This window comes from Octopus sinensis, linkage group LG15 (assembly GCF_006345805.1).
Source record: "Octopus sinensis linkage group LG15, ASM634580v1, whole genome shotgun sequence".
Classification (NCBI taxonomy): Eukaryota; Metazoa; Mollusca; class Cephalopoda; order Octopoda; family Octopodidae; genus Octopus; species Octopus sinensis.
Genome location: NC_043011.1, coordinates 24,746,812 through 24,759,925, shown reverse-complemented (window position 1 = coordinate 24,759,925; position 13,114 = coordinate 24,746,812). Strand labels below are relative to the sequence as shown.

Here is a 13,114-nt window from a genome sequence, read left to right as displayed (position 1 = left end):
GAATTTGTGATGGCCAATGTAAAAAATTATTTACTAAATATTTAACATTGGGACATCATTAAAGATTTAAAATTTTCATTTAGTTAGTGACTCAAGAGAGTTGTATTATTTTTCTTTTACTTTTTGTTAAAGTTCTACCTTGAAGGATTTAGGTAAACAAATTGATCCTAGTATTTATATTTTAAGCCTGGTACTTATACTACTGGTCGTGTTTGCCAAACTACTAAGTTACAGGGATGTAAACAAACCCATACCAGTAGTCAAGTGGTGTGGAGAGGGCAAAGACACATACATACATGAGTGTGTGTGTGTATATACATGACAAGCATCTACAGTCTCCTGGTTGGTGCAGGCCTATAATAGAAGATATTTGTCCAAGACGCTGGGCAATGAGGCTGAACCCAAAACCATGTAGTTGCAAAAGCAAGCTTCTTAAGCACACAGCCATGATCCCTTCTTGAAGATCTGTGCAAAATAGCAAAGCGCAACAATTATACAGTGCATTCTAATAAAACCTTGCAATTATGCAACATCTCCCCACCCTGCAGGGTTGCTCATTCCCTCATTTCTCCTTCCCACGATACCCCTTTACAGTTTAATGAGATTGTGAATTAGACTATCTCATAAAAGCACAGCACAGCTTTAATTGATTGGATTCTACAGAGACCAATTATATTTGGCTCCAAAAGCTGGTGCTGTATCAGTTTAGGTGTGACACTAATGTTTAATATATCTTATTAATCATTTTTGAGTTTTACGGAAGCATGTGTCATCGTTTGACTGTGGATATGAAATGGTACCAATAATCAGGTTGCAGTGATCTTAGCTCTTATCTCTCTATGCAAGTGTTTTCATTCCATTAGGAAACTGTATTAGGTTTGCAGTCAGTAAAAGACTGCAAAGTAATCTTTCTTCACTTCTGTCTCTGTACAAACAAGTGTCTCCATTAGATTATGTGACCCCCCACTTCTCATCTTTTATGTGTTTATGAAAAATAATAAAAACAACTATAAAGATCTATAAAAAAAAAAGTCTTTTACTGTCTAGTGATGGTATTTCAAGAGCTTATTTGTTCTGTTTTTAATAGTACCTGCAGCAGTGAAAGTGGGGGGCTGCTGTCTTGTTTTATAGACACTTGAGCTTAAAAAAAAAAAAATCCTGTCTTCTTCAATATGTGGTGGAGGGGATAAGGCAGATTAAAAGAGAACAAGACTATTCTTTTACACTTGACCTACAACTAGCTTTCTTCAGATTTCTCTTTTCCCCACCTCCCTGGTTTCAAGTTCTCATTCTAACATGTGCCATTTTAATTTTTTTAGATTGTTATACTTATTCCATACATGGGCCAATAAGGAAGCCTTTATTAGTCTCTATCTGTGCCAGAAATAGCAGCTAAATCACCTTCCTCATATCCTATTATCCTTTAATAAAAAAAAAAAATATATATCACAATATAGTCCTAGATATAATGATATACTATGTTTGAAAAAATGGTGAAGTATGGTCATGGTTGAAATGCCTTTTGATCATAGGTCTTCCCGTAGAACAACTTGGTGTTAAAGAACCCAATTCTTTTAAATCAATCAATATTTTAAATTCACTTCTCAGTTCAGTTATATCAAAGTAGATGCAGAAGAGTGACATGGTTTAACAAACAGTGGTGCCCCTGCATGACTGCAGCTTCTGAGCTGAAACACAATAGAATTATTATTGGTGGTAGTGAGAGGAGTCTTCTTTAGCCTCAGGCTGACCAAAGCTTTGTGAGTGGATTTAACACATGGAAACCGAAAGAAACCTGTTGTAGACATCATGTGATAGTTGTAAATGAGCATCATTGTTATATAAGTGAGGTTATTTATTTCGAGTCTTCCATGAAAAGCATACCTGGCCATGGGGAAATAATTCCTTGTTTGGAAATTAGTGAAGCTTAGCCTGTAGATTTCCGTCTAACTTGGGCAAGTATGGACACCCACATATATTTGTGTTGTAAGAAACTTGCTATGCAACCACATGGTTTTGGGTTCAGACCCACTGCGTGGAACCTTGGGCAAGTGTCTTCTACTGTAGCCTTGCATTGACCAAAGCTTTGCGAGTATATTTGGTTGCCACAAACTGAAAGGAACCCATCATATATAATGTGTGTGTGTGTGTGTTTGTACTCCACCATTGCTTGATAATTGGTGTTGGTTTGTTTACATCCCCATAACTTAGTGATTCAGTCAAAGAGACTGGTAGAATAAGTACTAGGCTTAAAAAATAAGTCCTGGGGTTGATTTCTTTGACTAAAATCCTTCAAGGCAGTGCCCCAACATGGCCATAGTCAAATGACTGAAACAAATAAAATATAAAAGATAATACAATAAACTGTACATTTTTTTTTTTTTTATGTTCTAAAATGCTGGTGTAACTAAAAGTAAATATTACAAGTGATTAACAATGTAAAAAGTGATGTCGGATTTCTAGATTTATGAGACATGAAGATTTAACAAGTGCCCTTAAACAATGTCATAAATTGGAATTGTTGTTTATGTGTGATATTAAATTTTAGCAATAAAATCTGGTTTATAAAACTGGTATGTAAATGTTTTTTTTTTTCTTTTATTATATTAACGAACCAAGACAGCAAGGTGGCGGTCATTAAACATGCTGAACCATATGCTTAGTGTCATTTTGTATGGCTTTATGTTCTGAGTTTGAATTCCACTGAGGTCAACTTTGCTTTTTCTCCTCTTGGTGTTGATAAATTAAGTACCAGTTGAGTACAGGAGTCAATGTAACTGACTTGCCCCTCTCCACATATCTAATTCATTTTTCTTTTGTATTGTCATTTGACTGTGGCCATGCTGGAGCACCATCTTTAATCAAACAAATCGACCCCATGACTTATTCTTTGTAAGCCTAATACTTATTCTATGGGTCTGTTTTGCGGAACCACCAAGTTACAGGGACGTAAACACACCAACATCGATTGTCAAGTGATAAGAGACAGACAAATACATACATATATGTGTGTGTGTTTGTATATATATATATATATATATATATATATATATATATATATATATATATATATATGTGTGTGTGTGTGTGTGTTGGGCTTTTCAGTGTCTGTTTACCAAATCCATTCACAAGGCTTTGGTTGGCCTGAGGCTATAGTAGCTGGAGCACAACCTTTAGTTGAACAAATCAACCCCAGTACTTATTCTTTGTAAACTTATTTATTCTATTGATCTCTTTTGCTGAACCGCTAAGTTATGGGGATGTAAACACACCAACATTGGTTGTCAAGCAATGGTGGGGGGGCGCACACAAACACATATCTACTACATATGTAGGAAATTCTGTCTATGGGTGTGTTTGTGGAGTTGTTAGCTAACTCCTACATCATTTTATCGATTTTGATGAAACTTGACATGAGTGTAGAACTCATTACTGGAAACCTCATGGCATAATCAAATTGTTGAAAAAATTGATAATAGAGCTCCTGGAAAAGATCATTACATATATGTAATATATTTCATTTTAACAACCAAGGGAAATAACCCATTCATTTTCCTAAATCATTTGGTATAAATCAAATTGAATATGCTTATTTCTTAGTATTCATGAATATATCAATACTAGCACTGCTGAGGGTAATATTCTCTGGGAACACACAAAAGCCCTTTTCAGAGTTATTTAATTTGAGTTGTTGCGACATTATATCTGATTAGCCTGTTATTATGCAACATGCTTCACAATTTTATTATACATACCTTATTAGTATTTCCTCCTAGGTTCTATATACTCTGGGAACACAAAGCCCATTTTGGGGCTACTTTATTTGAATCCTTACTATCGGGTAACTAATTTCATGTTATTACAAAACTGACTTCACAGTTTGGGAATTCCTAAAAATAAGATCCTGTGTAAGACAGTTCGGTTTTCTCTGTAAATGCACAAAAACCGTTTTAAGGGCTACTTTCTATTGTTATTGAATTGTTGGAATAATTATGAGAACGAAACCAAGGAATAAACTCCACTTTCCCGGGAATTACTGGTACATCAGCTAGTGTGTGTGTGTGTGTGTGTATACGACATGCTTCTTTCAGTTTTCGTCTACCAAATCCACTGACAAGGCTTTGATCAGCCCGAGGCTATAGTAGAAGACACTTGCCCAAGGTGCCATACAATGAGACTGAATCCAGAACCATGTGGTTGGTAAGCAAGCTACTTACCACACAGCCACTCCTGTGCCTATGTATGTATATATGTTTGGGTCTGTGTTTGTCCCCACCCCCATCACTACTCAACAACCAGTGTTGGTGTATTTGTGTCCCCCGTAACTTAGCGGCTTGGCAAAAGATACCGACTTCTTAAAAACAAAATAATAAAGTCCTGGGTTTGATTCATTCAACTAAAAATTCCAGGCAGTTCCCCAGCACGGCTACAGTCTAGTGACTGAAACAAGTAAAAGGTAAAGGACCATATTGTCTTTCTGTTCTGTAATGACGGATGGGGAGTGTAACGATAAACCATAAGAAAGGGAGCAACTAAGAAAAATGTTGGGTCATAGGCACTATAAGATTCTAGAGATATTTTTGAGTGCAAGTAGACTTGATAATTAAGATAAGGTTAGCATTTATCTTGCAGTGGTGTTGGCTGGTGTTAAATCTGCATTGTGCTTTCTAATCTTCAAAGGTGAAAGCATTATTATCATAACATTAAAGTTTAGCAATTGTTTTTTGTTTTTTTCAGTTACAAACATATGCTTTAAATGTTGTCATACATGTGCAACATAATTTCTTATCATTGCACAGCACCATCACACATAATGTAATGTTATTCAAGGCACACTGAAATGGGAAACCTAATTCGCTGCCTAATCTAATATTGGTTTCAAATTTAGGCACAAAGCCAGCAGTTTTTGGCTAGGGGTTAAGTCAATTACATCAACCCGTGTTGAGCTGGTACATTTTTTTTATCAACCCCAAAAGGATGAAAGGCAAATTTGACCTCGGCAGCATTTGAACTCAGAACATAGAGGTGGAAGAAATGCCACTAAGCATTTTTCCCAGCCTGCTAATGATTCTGCCAGTTAACTGCCTTTGCCTTGTTTAATATTACTAACTGGTTCCTCGGAATTGTTCAGCAGAGTCTGCACTGCTGCAACCATTTGGATGATAATAACTTACTGTCTTAATGCATTGCTTCCAGCTGCACCTTTTATTGAATAACACTATCATATTTAGTCAGCACAGATGGAACTTGTTCTCCGATAGACATGACCATTGCCATAAAGAACATGCTTTCTTTATTTACTGGTGGTTTCACCTGCAGTCACAGATTTCTAGCTAGATTACTTTCAGAATTAACCTTTTTGATACCACTTTCCTGAAACCATCTCTGGTTTTAGGATAGAAACTTCTTACTTAAAGATGGTTTAATCCTTTAGCATGCATATTACCTTGTCAAATGTAATACTTATTCACATTGTTTTGAAGTAATCATAAAATAAAATAAATAGCAGTTGAGCACCAAGGTTGATGTATTCAACTTAGTGCCTCCCCTAAAATTTGAAATCAATAAATATAACAGTTAGTTTAAATCATTTTTTTTTTTTTAAATGTTAATTTTAGAGTGAATATTAATTTCAATGTTCAGCTTTAATTACAGTGTGTAATACTGTGCCAGGGCCCATAGTAAGCCACTAGTTTTAACCTGTTCAATTCTCTTTGTTGCAGTGGGTTGGGTCAGTTGACAGGATCAACAATGATGATGCCCATTTTAATGTACAAGTCACTGGTTCTACTTTGCATGAGCAAAATGAAGAAATCGCAAAGAAACTCTCAGAAAGTCTTGCTGGGAACAAGTTAGATGCCATATTGTGTGTGGCAGGAGGATGGGCTGGTGGCAACGCTGATTCTAAAGGTAAGTGGGTTATATTGTCACTACCTAAATTTATTGCACACTTGGTGAATGTGTGCATGTATGTGTTTGTGAGTGTGTGTGTGTATTTGTGTGCATATGTCTGAGTATGTATATGCACATCTGTGCTTTTGTGTATGTATGCACAACTGTATGTGTGCATGTCTGCCTGTGTGCACATCTCATGTTTGCATGCATGCATGTCTCTTTACATATATCTATTTCTTTACTACCCACAAGGAGCTAAACACAGAGAGGACAGACAAACGGATTAAGTCGATTAAATCGACCCCAGTGCGTAACTGGTACTTAATTTATCGACCCCGAAAGGATGAAAGGCAAAGTTGACCTCGGCGGAATTTGAACTCAGAATGTGAAAACAGACGAAATACCGCTAAGCATTCTGTCCGGCGTGCTAACGATTCTGCCAGCTCGCCGCTTTACATATATCTGTCTGCACATGTCAGTACATGTGGTGTGTGTGTGTAACTGTCTGTGAATGTGTCTGGCTAGCTGTCTGTATGTTTGTGTCTCTGTGAATGTGTCCATGCAGTTGTTTGTCAGTCAGTCTTTTAATTGGAGATGAACAACAGGAATAGTTAATTGTGGTGAAACTCAATAGAATGAAATAAAATATTGTATTGTATTCTCAATTTTCCTTTTTCATATTAAATGGTAATAATTAATATTGAAAAGAAAAATTTTATTTGTTAATTACAGACTTTCTGAAGAGTGCTGATGATATGTGGAAGCAAAGTGTTTGGTCATCTGTCATTGCCTCTAGTTTAGCGGCAAAGCATTTAAAAGAAGGTGGTCTTTTGACTCTTCCAGGAGCAGCACCTGCAACTGATGGGACACCAGGTACTGTCAATGACAATATAACAGTTACAGTATGGAAGACACTTTAACCTTTTAAAAACACTCTAAATCTGTTAATTTCATCTCAACATTATTTGGTGCCGATTTTTTTTTTCTTTGAATGGCTAATGTGTCTTTCACACTACAATTGTTTTAGTTTCAGTATGTCATCACTATGCTCTTTATCATCACCATCATTATCATCATTTAATGTCCATCTTCCATGCTGGCATAAGTTGGATGGCTTGACAGGAACTGGCAAGGCCAGGAGCCGTACCAGATTCCATAATCTGTTTTGGCTTGGTTTCTATGGCTGGATGCCTTCCGAATGCCAACCACTCTACAGAGTGTACTGCGTGCTTTTTATGTGGCACAGCTATGCCTGCACCTGTGTGTGATACAACACCATAAAAAGAAATATAACATAGTAGCATGTCTTTTCTGGTGTCTTGTCCAACCTTTCTTGAACTGTTTTTTATTTCTTTCGCTAAATTCTTCAGTCTTGTCTTTAATGGACACACACACACACATGTTGAAGGCAACCAATTATAGAATATGATTAAAAGCATTTCTCTGATTAACTGTACTGTGATGTTTGTTGAAATATGAGGACATCATTGAACTATTGCAATTACTTAAAGTTAACAGCAATGTATTTCAACAAATATTATATGAAAAAGATTAAGGGAATTTGGCTGCTATTTCTAGTGACTACATAGTTTCCTTTATTGGCTCATGAGATCCTAGATATTGCAACTCCAGTTTTAGTTGCTGAGCATTTCTGTGTCAGAGTTGCGAACCCCTCCCCCCCCATACTTAAAGGCGTCAAAAGAACTTCAGTCCTTTATTGTTTAGTCGTTTTTACGTTTTATTCACTAAATACTGCCTTTGAGATCTTTTAGCTCAAATTCACTGTTGGTGGTAGAATTTGATCAATGCAGGGGACAGGGTTTGTTTGTTTGACTAAAGTTCGACAATATGAGAGAGTATTATATAAAATTCATTTCCTGTCACCATTGATTTTCGAATGGATGATTTCCTTGAATTATTGTCTCAGCAGTTCTCTCATTACTATTTCAGCCAGCAGAATGAAGGCTATACTTCACTGATAAAGGCATAAGCCTTAAATCCGTTTAGAGTTGTCTCCCATATATTTGAGAAAATGAAAATTTTAGCAATTGACTAATATTGTTATTCTTGCCCCCTTCCCATTGAATAATTATTCCTAGTTACCCTATTTAACCCTCATCATATTAACACATTTGCTCTTGAGCTTCATTTCTCATTTTGTTCCAGAATACCAATATGGTATCTTAATTTTGATATGAGAGCCATATTTTTTTCACTCTATCATATGTGAGGCATGGATCACTGATGCTGTTTATTAACCACAATCCACCAGTAGATTGTGTGGGTCTTGCAGACGTACCACCACAACCCTCTGGTAGGTTGTGTTGGAGTCAGCATCATCATCATCATTTAACGTCCGCTTTCCATGCTAGCATGGGTTGGACGATTTGACTGAGGACTGGCGAACCAGATGGCTGTGCCAGGCTCCAATCTGATCTGCCATTCCTAATGCCAACCACTCCAAGAGCGTAGTGGGTGCTTTTATGTGCCACCAACACGAGGGCCAGTCAGATGGTACTGCCAACGGCCTCGCTCGAAATGGTGTTTTTTATGTGCTACCTGCACAGGAGTCAGTCCAGTGGCACTGGCAATGACCTCGCTCGAATGTTTTCAACTACTGCATTATAAGCCTTGAGAGATCCTCCCACATAGGCCCTTAGTGCATAGATGATAGCAGACAAGAATAAATATCTAAACACTAATTGAACTATTTCGTACAAGACCTGGGTTAAACAGTTCGTCATGGTACTCAGGAGCTTAATTGTTAGGTCACTGTCAGTGATTTATGACACCTGTATCTATTGCAATATAAACAAATTAATATTGGAGACAAATTGATATTGTTGTGATCATCTACAGGCCAATCCTGATAGAAAGGACCAATGATGCAGGATATTCTTGACATGGCCATCTGCCTTATTTCTTTAAACACTGTAAAATTACATACAATATCCAATGTAATTTTTTGTTTTTGAAGGCTGGTTAGAAATTGATTTGACTGTTATTTCTAGCATATATGACAACCATTAAAGGTTCCTTCATAAACATCAGTAGATGATTATGATGGCTATCTTGAATGTCAAATGTTTGTGTTTTATGATTTTGTTGCATCTCAAGAGGATCAATAAACTCTCTCTCTCTCACATACACACAGAGGTTCTGTTTCAGTTATATTGTTTGGATTAGTCAATTAGTCAACCATTTAACTAATTAACGGTTTGATTAATTGTTCGGTCAAACATTCAGTCAGTTATGTATGTCAGTTCTTTCATCGCCATTTGTGACTGCATCAAGGGCACACTCTCTCTTCAAGTCTGTCAAATAATCATTCAATTAGTTAACTAATTTACTAAATAATAATGATGATAATAATAATCATAATAATGATAAGTGAAATAGAACCAGTGTATGTGTTTATAATTGGCATAATGACCGTCCCAAGATAGATAAAAGTCTGTTTCAACAAATGATCTCGTATTAAAAATCTTGCTAACCAAATACAAAAAAATAATGTTTTATGACTTTCTGTTGTAATGTATTATTTATTTTGAGTTTTCCCTTATTTCAGGTATGATTGGCTATGGAATGGCTAAGGCTGCTGTACATCAATTGACCAAAAGTTTGGCTGGTGACAAAAGTGGACTCCCTTCTCGTGCTGTAGCTCTTGCCACCTTACCGTAAGTTTTGACTGATCACTTCATTAGAAACAATTTCTTGCGATATTCTTGTAATAAAGATTACATATTCTAAAAGGTCTATCCTCTTTACAACATTAATCATCATCATCATCATTATTGTTGTTGCCGTTTTGTTTTAAATCTGCTTTCTCCATAGTGGCATGGGTTGGATGAAACACTTTGAGACAGTATTCTACAACTGGAGACCCTTGACTCTTGTTTACTTAGAAGTAGTCTTCACTTGTCAAACCGCTCTTTTACTTGTTTCAGTCATTTGACTGTAGCCATGCTGAAGCACCGCCTTTAGTCGAAGAAATCGATCCCAGGACTTATTCTTTGCAAGCCTAGTACTTATTTTGTTGGTCACTTTTGCTGAACTGCTAAGTGATGGGGACGTAAACACACCAGCATCGGTTGTCAAGCGATGTTGGGGGACAAACATACACACACACACACACATATATACACACACACACATACAAGCTTCTTTCAGTTTCCATCTGCCAAATCCGCTCAAGGCTTTGGTCGGCCTGAAGCTATAGTAGAAGACACTTGCCCAAGGTGCCACGTAGTGGGACTGAACCCGGAACCATGTGGTTCATAAGCAAGCTACTTACCACACAGCCACTCCTGCAACGGTTTTTTTTTTTTTTTTTGCAAGGTCTGTACATTTCTGCTGAGAATGCAAAAACACAAAAATAAGAGGCCTGCACCTATGTGTGTATGTGTGACATAACACCAGAATAAGAGAACAAATTACATAGTCTTCACTTGTAGTAGCATTCTTTATGGCGTCTTGTTTCCACACACACACACACACGTCTTGCAGAATGTAATCAGTTATGGGATATAATTAAAAATACATTTCTGATTAACTGTACTGTGATGTTTATTGAAATACAAAGGCGTCTTTGAACATTCCCTCAATTGCTTTTGAAAGGTAAGTCACCCAACGAAGATGAAGCGTTAAAATTCTATCGGCAAAAGAGACCGATAGAATAAGTACTGGGCTTACAAAGAATAAGTCCCGGGGTCGAGTTGCTCGATTAAAGGCGGTGCTCCAGCATGGCCGCAGTCAAATGACTGAAACAAGTAAAAGAGTAAAGAGTATATATATATATATATTTGTGGATTATTTTGTTTTCTATTATTCTGGCGAGAAGGGAGACAACTTTGAAAATGTTTAAAATTCCCAATATATATATCTCTGGAGATAGATGGTGAATGTTTTTATTTTTCATTCTCTTCGAAGTTTTATCCCTAATAGTGGTTTGGACTTTGGCTGTTCCTTCTAGCGTGCCAGGAATCCTATGACGGATACTTATGTGTTTAAATGTACACTGTATTTATATGAATAATATATAGTCTTTTGACTAATTTTTCTACACGTTAGGCCACTGGTAGTAAAAATTTCTAAAATCTTTATTACCCTGATATTATTAATTAATGATATATATATATATACTTTACTTAAAAGCAGCAGAAATATAACAAAAGCTGTTATTTAGAGTTTCACGTTCCTGTTCGTCGGACAGTTTTGGTAAAAAGAAAATTACATACAATATCCAATGTAATCATTTGTTTTTGAAAGCAGTGGCTGGAAATGGATTTCACTGTTATTTCTGACATATATGACAACCATTAAAGGTTCCTTCATAAGCATCAGTAGATGATTATGATGGATTTGTTATTTTTCTATTATTCTGGCGTGAAGGGAGACAACTTTGAAAATATTATGTCTTGCCATTATTGTATAAGTATCGCTTTGCAACAAACGTATTGGTCCTTGGTCTCCTTTAGAAGTGTTCACACTGTAGAATATAGCAGTGTGATTTAACAAAGAATCAATGCTGATGTGACTTAAAAGTGAAACAATTCTGTTGTGATTTGACTACCTTCGCAGTCACAGGTCACACATAAGTCATACAGATCAACAGTGTATTTGTTGAGAGTTCCTGCTATGATGTAGCTATTGCTAAGACATTTTTAACACTACTTATAAGACAAGAAATTTACTATCTGTAGAGACCCTGAAACCCTTGTATATTCCCTGTCAGCAAAGCCAGATCGATACATTATCAAGAAATGAAAATACTTCAACTATTAGTTTCTATTTACTTTCCCCGGCTCTACAGTAATAAACACAAATTTCTAGTATTCAAAGCAAGTACAATGTATTATCCTATTTTTAAAAGCTTTTCAAATTGGTTACTACATATTCTTGATTCTAGGAGAGTACTCGTGTAACAAGAAGCTTCATACTGTGCACTACTTTGCAAATAATTTGTCTCTAGTACCATGATCCAGATTGAACTGAGGGATTTCTCGTTTCTACCATGATAGCAACATATTTTTCTGTGCACAGGACAATTATGCTGTTATAAAAAGAAAGAGTATATTGATTCTTAAAGCTTCTCGTCTGGTTTCCCTGTACAGTTGACAATCACTTGAATTTGAAAGGCAAATTTGAATGGATATATTATTTTAGAAATTACAGACCACAGTGATTTCTCTAGTGTGTTTATTGCATAAACACTGCAATGTGCCATTTACAACTATGGTTAGATGCAGCAACTTAAAGCCACACAGCCTATTATATTCCTACCGCTCTATGTCATGCTGGTGAGACCCATATTGGAGTACGGGATTCAAGCTTCTTCTCCTTATCTCCTCAAAGACATACAGCATCTCAGAAGAGTCCAGAAGCTGGCTACCCGCATGGTTCTTGGTCTCAAGAATTTGTCTTATGAAGAAAGGCTGAAGACGCTCGACCTTTATTCTCTAGAAAAATGATGACGCCGTGGTGATTTCATTCTTGCTCACAACATCATAAGCGGAAAGTGTAACCTCTCGAAAGAGCTGTTCTTCACTCCTGCTCCAGAGCGTTGGCTGTGGGGTCACTCCGAAAAGCTCTATCTGCGACGATTTCATCTCAATCGAAGGAGAGGGGCTTTCTCTATCTGGGTTGCGGATCTGTGGAATAAGCTGCCGGACGAGATAGTGAAGATGCTGATGATCGCTCGGTTCAAAGTCTCCCTTGACCACAAATGGCCTGAACTCTTTGCATGAACACCACCCTGTACATAACTCCATGTCCCCCTACATGGCCTTGCTTTTTGAGCCAAAAAATTAACTTAACTTAACTTATATCTTCAGTAGTTATTACAAGTCACATGGCCTTTGACAGGCTGCTTGCTCAGTACTTTGGTTAAATGCAACAACTATACAATTCTATGCATTATAATGTCTGTAGTCATTAATTGTAAATCTTTTGACAGATTGCAAACACAAGGCTGATTTCTCAGAATTGTTTAATTTCTAAGTAATCATCTTTTTGTTCTATGGCAACAAATATACTTTTCTGTTGTATTTTACTGAACGATTTGTTTGTTACTAGTTCAATGAGTTATGTTAAGTTTAAAAATAGCTCTTTCTACTACAGACATAAGACATGAAATTTTTTGGATGGACGCTAGTCCAGTATATCAACCGCAGTACTCAACTAGTGCTTATCGACCCCGAACAGATGAAAGGAAAATTCG

The 13,114-nt window shown here is 36.6% G+C and overlaps 1 protein-coding gene across 1 annotated transcript in view; it reads left to right on the top strand.

Annotated features, from left to right (window-relative positions):
- LOC115219744 (dihydropteridine reductase) overlaps nucleotides 1–13,114 on the top strand; it is a 29,456-nt gene that overhangs the window by 10,954 nt on the left and 5,388 nt on the right. Inside the window, exons 2-4 of the mRNA XM_029789976.2 lie at nucleotides 5,724–5,910; nucleotides 6,628–6,768; nucleotides 9,464–9,572. Of these exons, the coding sequence (XP_029645836.1) occupies nucleotides 5,724–5,910; nucleotides 6,628–6,768; nucleotides 9,464–9,572 (437 nt within the window). The remainder of the gene's footprint in view (nucleotides 1–5,723; nucleotides 5,911–6,627; nucleotides 6,769–9,463; nucleotides 9,573–13,114) is intronic.